We start from the raw sequence: 16092 nt of genomic DNA, 5'->3' as shown, positions 1-16092 counted from the left end.
AAACTCCGATAATGACCACTATGAGTGGGACAATGGCATTATACTGAGAGAGGACAAGGAAATTTGCAAACAACGAAAATGAGGGGCAACAGAACGAACTATTTAGTATTTGATTGCAAGTGCATAAGCCTTAAGAAGATGAATATTGATGAGAAAAATAGAAGAAATATAAGAAGTTGGGCAAAACAAAAGAAGGCTATAGCTTCATCCAGAAAACAGGCTAGGGCCAGTATTCAGGCGCATAGGCCAATCATTTGCCTTACTTGTGAAATGTGCTCTTGTTCCAAGATTGCCAGTAGTGCATCGATGCGCAAAATCTTATCGCACAGAATGTGACAACCCAACTCCGTCCTTAGCGAAGAATACTGCAATGGGACATTACGTAACAATTGCCACGTGCAATCTCAACCAATGGGCACTTGACTTTGAAGGAAACAGAGACAGGATCCTTGAGAGTATCAAACAGGCGAAAGCCCGCGGAGCCAAGCTTCGGGTGGGGCCTGAATTGGAGGTTTGTGGTTACGGCTGCTTGGACCACTTTGCCGAGAACGACTTGTATGACCAGTCGTGGCAGATGTACTCGCAGATCTTGAGCTCCCCCGAAACTGACGACATCATTTTGGATATTGGTATGCCCATTATTCACAAGTCTATCAAGTACAACTGTCGTATCTTGAGTTACAACCACAAGATCTTGTACATTCGTCCCAAGTTGTACTTGGCTAATGATGGCAACTATCGGGAGATGCGGTACTTCACGCCTTGGAACAGGCCCAAGTATCATGAGGTGTACCAGCTTCCGAAAAAGGTCCAGCGGGTCACGGGCCAGACTTCTGTGCCCATCGGAGATTGCGTGATGGAAACGTTGGAAACAAAGCTCGGCGCCGAAACGTGCGAGGAATTGTTCACGCCCGAATCCCCACACATCTCAATGGCCTTGGACGGTGTGGAAATCATCACCAACTCTTCAGGCTCTCATCACGAACTCAGAAAGTTGGACACCCGGTTGGAGTTAATCACGGAGGCCACGAAAAAATGTGGTGGAATTTACCTTTACGCGAATCAAAAGGGCTGTGATGGCGATCGCTTGTACTACGACGGCTGTGCTTGTATTGTTGTTAATGGCAAGATGCTCGCACAGGGATCACAGTTTTCTCTTTCTGACGTGGAGGTGGTGCTGGCCACAGTGGACTTGGATGATGTGCGCTCCTACCGTAACCAGAAATCTGCCGCCATGCAATCGGTGAACCAGAGCTCGCCGTACCACACAATTTCAACCAACATTGAGATGTCGCCCTCTTCGCATATTTTCAACCCCTCGATCATGCCCACTGAGCCCTTGGAAAAAATCAGATATCATCTTCCAGAAGAGGAAATTGCCTTGGGTCCCGCATGCTGGTTATGGGATTACTTACGTCGTTCTAAAACGGCGGGCTTCTTTTTGCCGTTGAGTGGAGGCATTGATTCTTGTGCAACAGCGGTAATTGTCCATTCCATGTGTCGTTTAGTTGTTGCCGCAGTGAAGGATGGAAATAAGCAGGTTTTGGAAGATGTCCGCAGCTTGACTAAAGACCCTTCATTTACGCCTGAGACTCCTCAAGAGTTGGCCAACAGAATTTTCTACTCTTCATTTATGGGAACAGTCAATTCTTCGAAAGAGACGCGTGCTCGAGCAAAAGAGTTGGCGCAAGAAATTGGCTCGTACCACATCGATATGAACATGGATACTCTTGTTACTGCAGTGGTCAATGTGTTTGAAGTTGCGACAGGAAAAAAGCCCATTTTCAAAATTTTCGGAGGCAGCCAAACGGAAAACCTTGCTCTTCAGAATATCCAGGCTAGGTTGAGGATGGTCTTAAGTTACCTATTTGCCCAATTATTGCCATGGACGAGAAAAAAGGAGGGGGGCCTACTTGTTTTGGGAAGTGCTAATGTTGACGAATGCTTAAGAGGGTACTTGACCAAGTACGATTGCTCGAGCGCAGATATCAACCCAATCGGTGGAATCTCCAAAACCGACTTAAAGGCTTTCATCAAATGGGCAGAGACAAACTTTGAAATGCCCATTTTGAGAGAATTCTTGGACGCTACACCTACTGCAGAACTAGAACCAATTACTGAGAATTACGTTCAGTCCGATGAAGTTGATATGGGAATGACGTACGCAGAGCTTTCGAGGTTCGGTAGATTGAGGAAAGTGGACAAATGTGGACCTGAAGCTATGTTTGTGAAGTTATACCATGAATGGTCTCAACCACCTTACAACTATAGCGCTGAAGTTATCGCTGAGAAAGTCAAGAGATTTTGGTTTTTCTACGCTATTAACCGGCATAAAATGACGACGATGACTCCTGCGTACCATGCTGAGCAGTATTCGCCAGAGGACAACAGATTCGACTTGCGGCCATTCTTGATCAATCCAAGATTCCCTGTGGCCAGTAAGAACATTGATGAGATTGTTGCTAAGATCAATGAGCGCAAGAGCGAACTCAACCTGAGTTCATTGACTGTAGATTGAGAACACATAATGAACAGCTTCTCATGGTTTTCTTTTTTGTTGGTTCTGTATTTTTAATTCATATCATCCATTGTATACATTTTACGAGAATGGATTCGTTTAAAAGAGTTTCGTACATTTGTCATTATCACGGATTTTGAGATCACATAGAGACTCTGATCTTATCACTAGGCATTTCTTGGAGATGAAGTAAATTCTAAAACATGATGAAGAAGAGACTCTGAAGATTACATGTACAATGATTGTGCTATCGTGCAAATATCCGTCCTTCTTCTACAATATAAATTTATGACAGACCCTGTTCATCATAAAGATATTCATGTTCTCCTAACTTTTTTTTATGTATCCAAGTTTTCCATATCCCCCTGAGCCTTATTGGTTTACTTTTCCACCCCAACGGGTTTCGATTGGAGATCCTTTTCCAGTAATGGTCACCGGACTATTGCGACGGACGAAATCCATGATGGTGATTGCAGTCTGCTTCGGAACATCTTCGTGTACAAAATGGCCCGTTGCGGTATTGTTGAACACAATGAGTTGGTATTTACCTTGCATCTGTCCGATGATGAGTTCCTTGTCCAAGTTATCATTTCCTGAAAGGATAAGGAGCTTGGCCACTTTATTTCCGGCCTTTTTGCCGCAATTTATGAAGTTGTCGGAGAGATTGACAAACCAGCTGTCCCAAAACTCACTCATACTTCCCAAGTCGGCTTTCCACGTTAGAGAACCGTCCAGGTTCCGGCGGAGGAGATCTATCACGCTTACACGAGCGGAGTTTTCATTCAAAAGAAGACGCAACAGAAAATGCCATTGAATGGCGTCTGCGTAATGTGCAAAAGACTCTGGACGCTTGTTTAAGAACAGAGGTATGGACGAAAGTGCCCGTATGGCAGTCTCCTCCACAATGTCGAGAACAACAAGCCCCTTAATGCTGTGGGCGTTCGAGACGTGGCGAAGAATGTAGTTGGTGAGAACAGCGCCGCCCAAAGAGTGGCCCACCAAATATATCAAGTGGCGGCCGTTTCGTTTGGCAAACTCGTCCAAAATGAGAGCAAAATCTTGCGTGAACGAGTCCAACGAGTACTCTGCCGGCACCGGGACAGAAGAGTCGCCGTGGCCGCGAGCATCAAAGGCAAAAACACCCACGGACTCTTTTGTCTCGCATTCCTCCACGAGACTCTTGGCTAGCGCATAAAACGTCATGGCAGACGAGCCGGCGCCGTGGTGACACACCAAAACAGTGCCTCCCGGGGTCGAAGGAGGCATGAAGTAAGTCTGGAAAGAAGCGCCGCCAAACAGGTAAGTGTCCTGATTGGTGAAGAAGTAGTCCCTTTCTCGGCGGAAGCAGGAGGCAAGATCCTGATCTTCCTGGGACGGTTCCCCAGCAGGCGACAGGGGCTGCGGGCTTTTCTGAGCAGCCGGGTTTTCTGCCACGGGCTCCATTCCGAAAGCCGCCGACTTGCTCCGGCCAAAGATTTTTCTCTGTAGGTCGCTCATTGAGAAAGAGCGTCTGGTTTGTGGGGATCTTGAGTAGAGACATTTTGCGCGCGCAATGTCGCAGCATCGTTCAAGATGCCCTAAACACCTTGGCTCAGTCCTTCTGCTTCTTGTTCATCCAGTCCGTCCAGATTTTTCATCTTTTCTGTCCCATTCCTTTTTATGGACCTCACACGCCACTTCCAGTACATGGCCGTGGCCACGTTTGTGGCGTACCGAGCCTTTGCCAATGGAGAAACACCGGTCGCTTGCGTTTTCGTCCATGAGCCCAGCCAAACCATCTTGGCCTTCGGATGCAACGACACAAACCGCTCGCTCAACGGCACACGCCACGCCGAGTTCATGGCCATCGACAAAATCCTACAGGAGAACCATCTCTTGAACAGCCTGCCCGAAAAAGTCGCGGCGTTTTTCAGCCAGGTGGTGCTTTACGTCACCGTGGAGCCTTGTGTCATGTGTGCCCTGGCGCTCCGGCATGTGGGCATTAAGAAGGTGTACTTTGGCGCTGCCAACGATCGCTTCGGAGGCAACGGCACTGTGATCAAGGTACAGGAAAACGACAGCTACTTGAGTTTTGGCGGAATCATGCGAGTGGAGGCGGTGCACTTACTCCGGAATTTCTACGTGCAAGAAAACGAAACGGCGCCCGTGCCGAAATTGAAAAAGAACAGGGACATCGAGGGGAAGCCGTTTCCGCCGAATCTAGACTTCCCCAAGTACGTCACCAAGGACCAGTTTTGTGCCGAGTATGGCGAAACGCGGGGCGCCCTTTTTTACGATGAGCCTCATCCTACATGCGAGGTGACGCCCGTATTGGGTGGCAGATACGATATCAAAATTTTACTAAGCGACGGCAAAATCCTTGCGATGCCGAAGTTAGGAGAACTTTATCCGCAAGTGGCATTTCTGCCAGACAACAAGGCTTACGCTGCTTTGGTGGAGGAGGACATAGATACGTTGGTGGCATTTTTACCCGTGGTGACCGAAAATGGCGAAGTAAACTATGAGATTGACGTGCGGCCCAAACGCCTAAAATTTTCGAGTGAAGATTAACCTTTAGGTGATGCACGGACGCCTGCAACAACGTTGACCACGCATCCAAGTAATCTGCATCTTTTGCCAGGCGACATGAGCATAATTTCTTCAGTCACACATTCTTGCATAATGGCAAGGCCAATCGTGCACAGAGCCGCGGAATGTGCTTTCTTTTTCGCTTTGCCGTCTTGCATCTTTCATCATGGGCGTTTTGGTGGGACAGCATACTGCACATAGACACAAGATACTCCGTATTCCTGCTCGTAAATGAGTTAATTAGACGTTGCACTGAATTTCACGTTTAAGTAGACCAATGAGCATAAGCGGGTTTCGCCTACGGGAATTTCCTTTTCAGTCTTTTTTTCCTTTGGCCACTTTTCTATTTTTCAGAGCGCTCATGATTCTCAGTCTCACCTTTGAGGAAATGGAGATGTTAGGGTCCACACGGCCCGAATGCAGTCCAGAAAATAAGCTTTAGACTCAAACTAACACATTATTTTGCGCGGAGGACGCATGGCGCCTACGTGTGAACAATGACTACATGCCGTACTGCTAATAGTTGCTGAATCGGGTTGCGAGCTCACACACCGACTAAAGACCGACAATCTCAAAAAACAATCTTCCCATGCGGAACAATACAAGGAGCCAGGAGAGTTCGTCTTTGAGTGCCCAGGTAAAATTTGGAAGTTGTACAGAAAGAGGGCCGGCTGAAAAGGAAGAAAATAGCGCTGATAACGGCTCAGGCCGATTCCATGCATGGATGTAATGATCCATGCATATGCGACGTCTCATTTGCCGGCCGCAAGACCTTTTTGCTGTGGTTATGGAATTCACTCGCCCCATACGCTGCTGTGTAAGCCCAAATGCCGTTTAAAAGAAAGCAATGGGCCCTTTCTTTTATTTCCTCGCTTGTTTCCGTTTTCTGCCCGTTCAAAATCTCCTTTTTGCCCATTTTTGAAGAGGCGCCATGCTCATCACTTTATTCCCAGTCCTCCTCTGGTTTATAGCCCTAGCGTCTGCCGCTCAGGTTTCCGGAATCTTCACGGGCATAAATTCCATCACTCCTGGAGACAAGGCCTGGCCCAAATACCCGTCATGGACGGCGTCAATCGCATGGAAAATGGATGCTTCCAAAGTGAAGGCCGGCGATACGTTCAAATTGGAAATGCCCTATGTTTTCAAATTCACCACCTCCTCATCCAGCATTCTGTTAACTGCTGGAGGGAAGACCTTTGCCACATGTTCCTTGACGTCGGGCGAGAACTTGCTTGCATACTCTGAAATCGATTGTACGGCGCTGCTGGCCATTACGTCTGTGCAAAGTGCCTCTGGAACGTTTTCGGTCACTTTCACTTTCAGCTCGGGAGCCACCGACGAAAAATTGGATCTCGAGGCCGCGGCACACTGGAAAGCGGGCGCCAATACCGTCTCCTTCAATGATGGCACCAACACCATCTCCACCACAGTGAACATGGCTGCCGGTGCCACCTATTTTGGCTCTGGACATGGTTCGGGCGCCCATGGCGGCAGAACGCTCCCGTCTTTGAACAAACTTGAAATGTATTTTCTCGACGCATCGTCTTCGAGAACCCGGTCTGGGTCGCTTTCGCTTCTGGTGGCGCTGAACACGCCATTGGACTGCTCGTCGTCCAAGGCTTTTCTCACCACAAAGGTCAATGCCTGGGAATTCCCACAGAACTCCTTCGATTCCGTCCAGGGAGCCACTTTCAAATTCAAGTGCTCTTCTCTGAGAATAGACGTCACCTACACCAATTTGCCGGCGCAGTACACGCCGTACATCGAGGCGTACAGTGTCATTCCCGTGTCCAACATCTTCACGGTGGCGTACAGGCTGTCGGACCAGTACAACCCCAACCGGATCACCGTTGACAATTACCAATTCGCTGTGTACTCGAACCAGCAGCCTCAGGGCGATGGAAGCTACATAGATATCGAGCTCACCACCATCACCAGAGACGACATTACTCAAACCTCCCTCACTACTGCCACAGGCTCTGGAACAAACACCATTGAGGTCTATGTTCCCCGAGAGTCCACCACCACAACCCTCACCAACAGTGTCAGCACGAGCAAGACCTCCACTGTGACAGGTTCGGATGGTGTCGCTACGGTCATTGTGAATGTGCCCACACCAACGGTTTCCACCACCAAAACGTACTCTGGCTCGATGAAAACGACATCGACATATACTTCCAGCGGAACTGTTTATGTGGAGGTGGATGTGCCTACTGCAACGCTGTCTAAGACAGTGACTTACTCAGACTCAACTTCGAGGACAACTACTTATACTTCTGGCGGAACAGTAATAATTGAAGTTGACGTGCCTACTCCAACTCTGTCTAAGACAGTGACTTACTCCGGTTCCATTTCCAGAACAACCACTTTTACCTCTGGTGGTACTGTAATAGTGGAAGTGGATGTGCCTACTCCAACTCTGTCTAAGACATTGACTTATTCAGGTTCGACTTCGAGAACAACTACTTACACTTCTGGCGGAACAGTAATTGTTGAAGTGGATGTGCCTACTCCAACGCTGTCTAAGACATTGACTTATTCAGACTCGACTACAAGAACAACCACTTTTACCTCTGGCGGAACAGTAATTGTTGAAGTTGACGTTCCTACCCCGACACTGTCTAAGACATTAACGTACTCAGACTCTACTTCCCGAACAACGACCTACACATCTGGTGGTACCGTAATTGTTGAAGTTGATGTGCCGACTCCAACTCTGTCCAAAACATTAACTTACTCAGGCTCGAATTCTAGAACGACTACCTATACGTCTGGTGGTACTGTAATTGTTGAAGTCGATGTGCCAACCCCAACTCTGTCTAAGACACTAACTTATTCGGACTCTACTTCTCGAACAACCACCTACACATCTGGTGGTACCGTAATAGTTGAAGTTGATGTGCCTACTCCCACGCTGTCTAAGACATCAACTTACTCTGGTTCCATTTCCAGAACAACCACTTTTACCTCTGGTGGTACCGTAATAGTTGAAGTGGATGTTCCCACCCCGACACTGTCTAGAACGCAGACGTATCTAGATTCCACCACCAGAACCACAACATACACTTCCGGCGGCACAGTCGTGGTGGAGGTGGATGTGCCGATCCCAACACAGACCACTACAGTAACCAGAGGCACTGTCTCGTTTACTACAACCCGCACGGCTTCTCCAGGTGGAACAGCTACTGTCGAAATTGATGTCCCAACCTCTACAACCACGAAAACAGCTACTTGGACCGGGGCTACCGCAACCACCAAAACCTCGACGTCTGACGGCACTGTAGTTGTGGAAATCGACGTGCCAATTCCAACCAATACTGTAACCGTTACAAGAGGCACCGTTCTGTTCACAACTACACGCACTGCTTCTCCAGGCGGCACTGCCACCGTTGAGATTGATGTGCCAACTTCTACAATCACAAAGACAGTCACATGGACAGGTGCAAGCACCAATACTTCCACGTACACTTCTGATGGAACTGTCGTCGTTGAAGTCGATGTTCCGATTCCTACAAAAACCACAACCGTTACCAGAGGTACCGTTCTGTTCACAACTACACATACTGCTTCGCCTGGTGGCACTGCAACGGTTGAAGTCGATGTTCCGACGTCCTCTACTACCAAAACGGCTACGTGGACTGGATCGACCACTAACACCACCACCTTCACTTCTGGTGGAACAGTGGTGGTTGAAATCGATGTTCCCATTCCTACCCAAACAACCACAGTCACCAGAGGCACTGTCTTGTTCACAACCACCCATACAGCTTCACCAGGAGGAACTGCCACCATTGAGATCGACGTTCCAACATCTACAATCACCAAGACTGTTACTTGGACGGGTTCTGCTACAAACACTTCTACATACACTTCCGATGGGACAGTTGTTGTTCAAGTGGATGTTCCGATCCCTACCCAAACCACCACAATTACGAGTGGCACTGTCTTGTTCACGACTACGCATACGGCATCTCCAGGTGGAACTGCCACCGTTGAAATTGATGTGCCAACGTCTACAATCTCAAAGACTGTCACTTGGACAAGAGCTTCCACCAATACTTCTACGTACACTTCAGATGGAACGGTTGTTGTCGAAGTGGGTGTTCCTGTTCCTACGGTGACAACCACCAGAACTTATACTGGTGCAGAGACAACCACAATTACTCATGATGGAACTCCAGGCGAAACTGCAACAGTGGAGGTTGAGATTCCTATCCCGACTGTTACATCCACAATTTCCTACGATGGAAGCGTAGTCTCTTATCTGACCAAAACAGCTTCCATCGGAGAAACGGCTGTGGTGGTGATAAAAGTTCCAGAATCTGTTTCGTTCACCACTAAAACAGGCAGCGACCAAACCACTCGCACAAGATCTTACACTCTGGATGGAACGCTTATCATTGAAATTGATATCCCCACTCAAACAAGTGAAACCACCAGAACTTGGACCGCATCAACTTCCAGAACCACCACTTACACGACTGGCGGTACAGTGGTCATTGAGGTGGATGTTCCAATTCCTACTGAAACTACCACGATTACGAGAGGCACAGTTCTGTTCACAACTACGCATACTGCTTCACCTGGTGGTACTGCTACAGTTGAAGTCGATGTTCCGACTTCCTCTGTCACCAAGACGGTAACCTGGACGGGATCAACCTCTAATACTTCTACATACACTTCTGATGGTACTGTGGTTGTGGAGATCGATGTTCCAATCCCTACTCGGACAACCACTGTAACGAGTGGCACTGCTTTGTTCACAACAACTCATACAGCCTCCCCTGGAGAAACTGCGATTGTTGAAGTCGATGTGCCAACTTCGACAATCACCAAGACGGTGACTTGGACAGGATCCGCTACAAACACCTCGACATACACTTCAGATGGAACAGTTGTGGTTGAAATCGATGTTCCAATCCCAACTGAAACCACTACAATCACCAGTGGTTCGGCATTATTTACAACGACTCATACCGCTTCACCAGGCGGAACGGCAATTGTTGAAGTTGACGTCCCGACATCTACAATCACCAAGACTGTTACTTGGACAGGAACTGCGACAAACACATCTACATATACTTCCGACGGCACTGTCGTTGTGGAGATTGATGTACCGATTCCGACAGAAACTACTACGATTACCAGTGGTTCGGTCTTGTTTACGACTACCCATACTGCTTCCCCAGGCGGAACTGCAGTCGTAGAAGTGGACGTGCCTACTTCCACCGTCACCAAGACTGTTACTTGGACAGGGCCTTCTACGAATACTTCTACGTACACTTCAGATGGGACAGTTGTCGTGGAAATCGATGTGCCAATTCCAACCAATACTGCTACTGTTACACGAGGAAGTGTTTCGTTTACGACTACGCATACGGCTTCTCCAGGCGGCACTGCCACCGTTGAAATTGATGTACCAACTTCTACCATCACCAAGACGATTACTTGGACGGGATCAAGCACCAATACTTCCACGTACACTTCTGATGGAACTGTCGTTGTTGAAATCGATGTTCCAATTCCTACAAAGACTACCACCATTACCAGTGGTTCGTTCTTGTTTACGACTACGCATACTGCTTCCCCAGGCGGAACCGCTACTATCGAAATTGACGTTCCTACTTCTACCATTACCAAAACTGTTACTTGGACGGGTTCCTCCACGAACACTTCCACATATACATCAGATGGAACTGTCGTGGTTGAAGTTGATTTTCCAATTCCTACTCAAACCACTACAATTACGAGTGGCACTGTCTTGTTCACAACAACTCATACAGCTTCCCCAGGAGGCACTGCTACTGTTGAGATCGATGTGCCAACTTCTACAATCTCGAAGACTGTTACTTGGACAGGGTCTTCTACCAATACTTCTACCTACACAACTGATGGAACGGTTGTGGTTGAGATCGATGTTCCTGTTCCTACAGTGACAACTACCAGAACCTATACGGGTGCAGAGACAACCACAATTACTCATGATGGAACTCCAGGCGAAACTGCAACAGTTGAGGTTGAGATTCCTATCCCGACTGTTACATCTACAGTTTCATATGATGGAACTGTTGTTTCTTATCTGACGAAAACTGCTTCCATCGGGGAAACTGCAGTGGTGGTGATCAATGTTCCGGAATCCGTTTCGTTTACTACCAAGACTGTTAGTGAACAAACCACTCGCACGAGATCTTACACTCTGGATGGAACGCTTATCATTGAGATCGATGTTCCAACATCAACCATTACGAAGACTGCAACTTGGACAGGGTCTTCCACGAATACTTCCACGTACACTTCAGACGGAACAGTTGTCGTTGAAGTTGATGTACCAATTCCAACAGAAACCACAACCGTTACCAGTGGTTCAGTATTATTTACGACAACACATACTGCTTCGCCTGGTGGAACTGCAACAGTCGAAATAGATGTTCCTACTTCCTCTATTACGAAAACCGCCACCTGGACTGGTTCTTCTACCAATACTACTACATACACCTCGGAAGGAACGGTTGTGGTTGAAATTGACGTACCGATTCCAACGGAAACGACTACGATTACCAGTGGAAGTGTCTTGTTCACAACTACACATACCGCCTCTCCGGGTGGAACAGCCATTGTTGAAGTGGACGTTCCAACTTCTACCACCACAAAGACAGTCACCTGGACCGGAGCCTCAACGAATACTTCCACGTACACTTCAGATGGAACAGTTGTGGTTGAGATTGATGTGCCAATTCCAACCGAAACCACTACTATCACTAGTGGAACGGCCTTGTTCACGACAACCCAAACTGCTGCTCCGGGTGGGACCGCAATAATCGAAGTGGGTGTTCCTACGTCTACCATTACGAAAACTGTAACCTGGACAGGATCATCTACCAATACCTCTACGTACACGTCAGACGGTACGGTTATCGTGGAAATTGATGTTCCAATTCCAACTCAGACCACGACAATCACAAGTGGAAGCGTGTTGTTCACAACAACTTACACTGCCTCTCCAGGTGGAACGGCAACTGTTGAAATTGATGTTCCTACGTCAACTGTTACCAAGACGGCAACATGGACAGGATCCAGTACTGGCACATCCACATACACTTCTGATGGAACAGTCATTGTTGAGATTGATGTTCCCGTTCCTACAGTGACAACAACAAGAACTTATACTGGTGCAGAGACAACCACAGTTACTCATGATGGCACTCCAGGCGAAACAGCTACTGTCGAGGTGGAAATTCCGATACCCACCGTGACATCCACGGTTTCATATGACGGAACTGTGGTTTCGTATCTGACGAAAACTGCTTCCATCGGGGAAACTGCTGTTGTTGTTATCAATGTTCCGGAATCTGTTTCGTTTACTACCAAGACTGTCAGTGATCAAACCACTCGCACGAGATCTTACACTCTGGATGGAACACTCATCATTGAGATCGATGTTCCAACTTCTACAATTACCAAGACTGCTACCTGGACGGGATCAGGCACCGACACATCTACATACACTTCCGATGGAACAGTGGTTGTTGAAATCGATGTTCCAATTCCAACAGAAACCACAACCATTACCAGCGGTTCAGTATTGTTCACGACTACACATACTGCTTCGCCTGGTGGCACAGCTATCGTCGTAGTAGATGTTCCTACCTCATCCATTACGAAAACTGCCACCTGGACCGGATCGACTACCAATACTACCACATACACTTCCGATGGAACTGTTGTCGTGGAAATCGATGTTCCAATCCCAACAGAAACTACCACAATCACCAGTGGCAGTGTCTTGTTCACAACTACGCATACCGCCTCTCCTGGTGGAACCGCCATTGTTGAAGTGGACGTTCCAACTTCTACAATCACAAAGACAGTCACATGGACTGGTTCATCCACAAATACTTCTACCTACACTTCAGATGGAACTGTCGTGGTTGAGGTCGATGTGCCCATTCCAACCGAAACCACTACAATCACTAGTGGAACGGCATTGTTCACGACAACCCAAACTGCCTCTCCTGGTGGAACTGCAATCATCGAAGTTGGTGTGCCTACATCTTCAATCACCAAGACTGTCACTTGGACAGGAGTTTCTACCAATACTTCTACCTACACAACTGATGGAACGGTTGTGGTTGAGATCGATGTTCCTGTTCCTACAGTGACAACCACAAGAACTTATACTGGTGCAGAGACAACCACAATTACTCATGATGGAACTCCAGGCGAAACTGCTACTGTCGAAGTGGAAATTCCCATCCCCACCATCACATCCACAGTTTCATATGGCGGAAGTGTTGTTTCTTATCTGACGAAAACTGCTTCCATCGGGGAAACTGCAGTGGTTGTTGTCAATGTTCCAGAATCTGTTTCGTTCACTACTATAACAGGCAGTGACCAGGCTACCCGCACAAGATCTTACACTTTAGATGGAACATATGTCATTATAATTGAGGTTCCTACTTCCACAATTACCAAGACGGCTACGTGGACAGGCTCTTCCACCAACACATCCACATACACTTCGGATGGCACTGTTGTTGTCGAGGTTGATGTTCCAATTCCGACAGAAACAGTTACGGTGACTAGTGGTAGTATTCCATTCACGACTACACTTACTGCATCTCCAGGCGGAACTGCAACGGTTGAAATTGGTGTCCCTACCTCCACCATCACGAAAACTGCAACATGGACTGGCTCGACAACCAGTAATGCCACTTACACTACTAACGGCACCGTTGTAGTTGAAATAGATGTTCCTGTCCCAACACAAACAGTGACGATTACTTCTGGTACCGTTTTGGCAACTACCACACTAGCTGCTGTTCCTGGATCTACAGCTGTGGTTCAGATTTTGGTACCATCAGTGGACACAGATTCCACTTGGTCTAGTGTATCGTCGACTGAAACTGACGTTTCTTCAAGTAGCTTTTCGGAAACGTCCGCCTCTGCATCGGAAAGCACTTATGTTCTGTCTGTTGCATCTTCAACCAACACTGACGCTTCTTCCAACACTCAACTATCAGCATCTGCATCACAATCTGGAAGCACATTGGCTTCGCTGCCCAGTGGATCCAGCTCCTCCTTCCATTCTTTCAACTTCCAAAATAGCTCTGTCCCATACCGTTCTGTGACCCCATCTGCTACAATTGTTTCTACAGATATTACTTCAGACGTTTCTACAGATATTTCTTCAGACGTTTCTACAGATATTTCTTCAGACGTTTCTACAAATATCTCTTCAGACGTTTCTACAGATATTTCTTCAGACGTTTCTACAAATATCTCTTCAGATGATTCGTCTACAGATGTCTCGTCCACAATTGACCCATATGTTTCCACTACAGACGCATCGTCGATTGTTTCACCCACAGCTGTTTCCACAGTTGCCTCATCCACGACTGATCCATCCACAGATGCTTCTACGAACGTTTCGTCTGCTGATGCATCCGCAGACATTTCCACAGAAGTTTCTACAGGTGCATCGGCACCAATTGTTTCCACAGAAGTTTCTACAGGTGCATCGGCTACAATTGTTTCACCCACAGATGCATCAAAAGACCCTACTTCTGCAGATGTATCCTCTGCTGATATGACATCCGAGCCGGCTTCCACAGATGTTTCCTCTACCTATATGTCTGCAGATCCTCCGCCTACAGATGTCTCTTATACAGATGTTACTTCTACGGATGCTACATCTACGGATGTTACTTCTGCGGATGTTACTTCTACGGATGTTACTTCTACGGATGTTATTTCTACGGATGTTACTTCTACCGATGCTACATCTGCAGCTTCGTCTACGGATGTTGCGTCTACGGACCTTTCTGATACTGTCGTTTCCTCTGCAACTCCATCAGCTGACCCGTCTGCTTCTACGACATCTACGTTCACAGAAAACCTGTCACTGTTGGCAACAGATCAGAGTGGGCCAAGCAGTTCGCTTACTAGTGGAACATTGCTGGTGGAATCAGATTTGCCCGCTTCTTCTAATACAACAACAGTTTACCCATCCACCAAAGATCCAGTTTCTTATGTTACTGGATCTACAGAAACGCAAGATCCAAATCTGGGGACGTCTGTGCCACAAGTGGCTTCGTCCAGTGACATCCAGCCTACGACCACTGTATTCCCAGTTATTCCTCCGGGACCAGGGAGTGATACAGGATCGAGTTCTGGGTCTAATGGATCTGGAACCGATGGATCTGGATCAAACGGAGGATCAAACGGAGAATCAAACGGAGGATCGAACGGTTCTGGGTCTAATGGATCTGGACCAAACGGGTCTGGATCAAACGGGTCTGGATCAGGATCTAATGGATCAGGATCAGGATCAAACGGTTCTGGAAGTGCTGGAACGGATGGATCTAGCGGTGCTGGCTCCAATTCAAACGGCTCCGGTCCTGGCTCTGGCACAGGATCGGGTTCAGAAGGAACTAACGGACCACAAAGTCCTGGTGGTTCCAACAATGGCTCTGGGTCCAACAATGGTTCGGACACTGGGTCTAATGGAAACGAACTGAACGAAGGATGGGGCGACTCAAACTCCAACGGGTCCAACGCCAACTCCAACGACGCCAACACCAACTCCAACGCCAACCCTGGCCCTACTTCCGCCAACGCCTCGAACCAGGGCGCCTCGAACCAGGCCCGCCCCACGTCCTGGTCCTATGTCTACGCGCCCTCCGCGTCCGCGCCCAGCGCGTCGGCCACGGGATCCAGACCGCCTGTCGTCACTGGCGTCTCCGGCGCGTCTTCGCCGACATGGGCCATGGCCGTCTTGGCCAGTGTGCTTGCATGCGGCCTCCTATTCTAATGCCCTTCATTTTGCACCCAAGGTGCACCAAAATACCGCCTTCAAAACGTCTACGCTTTTTCTAAAAAAATTTTTGTGACTGTTCTTCGAACGTCTAGGACCTTTCATTTCACTTCACCTAATATTTCTTGGTTTATACTTTATCGTGTAATAAAACTCGTATGTACTTATGCATCGTGCCTGGTTCGCGCAGATT

The 16092-nt window shown here is 47.8% G+C and overlaps 4 protein-coding genes across 4 annotated transcripts; 3 read left to right on the top strand and 1 right to left on the bottom strand. All coding sequences in view use genetic code 12, as the record gives it.

Annotated features, from left to right (window-relative positions):
* Positions 1–370: 370 nt before the first annotated feature.
* QNS1 (glutamine-dependent NAD(+) synthetase) lies at positions 371–2518 on the top strand (the record flags this gene model as incomplete). Its single annotated transcript, XM_002615984.2, has 1 exon — positions 371–2518. One exon carries the CDS (start codon positions 371–373, stop codon positions 2516–2518), a length of 2148 nt encoding a protein of 715 aa, XP_002616030.2.
* A 372-nt stretch (positions 2519–2890) lies between these two features.
* Positions 2891–4015, bottom strand: PPE1 (carboxylesterase-mitochondrial 37S ribosomal protein YmS2; the record flags this gene model as incomplete). The annotated part of the gene is made up of 1 exon (XM_002615986.2): positions 2891–4015. One exon carries the CDS (start codon positions 4013–4015, stop codon positions 2891–2893), a length of 1125 nt encoding a protein of 374 aa, XP_002616032.2.
* A 162-nt stretch (positions 4016–4177) lies between these two features.
* FOB63_002934 (tRNA(adenine34) deaminase) lies at positions 4178–5068 on the top strand (the record flags this gene model as incomplete). Its single annotated transcript, XM_002615985.2, has 1 exon — positions 4178–5068. The coding sequence occupies one exon, from the start codon at positions 4178–4180 to the stop codon at positions 5066–5068; it is 891 nt and encodes a 296-aa protein (XP_002616031.2).
* Positions 5069–6017: 949 nt separating this feature from the next.
* FOB63_002933 (uncharacterized protein) lies at positions 6018–15896 on the top strand (the record flags this gene model as incomplete). The annotated part of the gene is made up of 1 exon (XM_002615987.2): positions 6018–15896. The coding sequence occupies one exon, from the start codon at positions 6018–6020 to the stop codon at positions 15894–15896; it is 9879 nt and encodes a 3292-aa protein (XP_002616033.2).
* Between the last annotated feature and the right edge of the window lie 196 nt (positions 15897–16092).

The sequence above is a fragment of the Clavispora lusitaniae genome (genome assembly GCF_014636115.1).
Source record: "Clavispora lusitaniae strain FDAARGOS_655 chromosome Unknown tig00000078_pilon, whole genome shotgun sequence".
In the NCBI taxonomy this organism is placed as follows: Eukaryota; Fungi; Ascomycota; class Pichiomycetes; order Serinales; family Metschnikowiaceae; genus Clavispora; species Clavispora lusitaniae.
The sequence above is the reverse complement of the archived record's forward strand: the minus strand, read 5'-3'. Positions and strand labels throughout refer to the sequence as shown.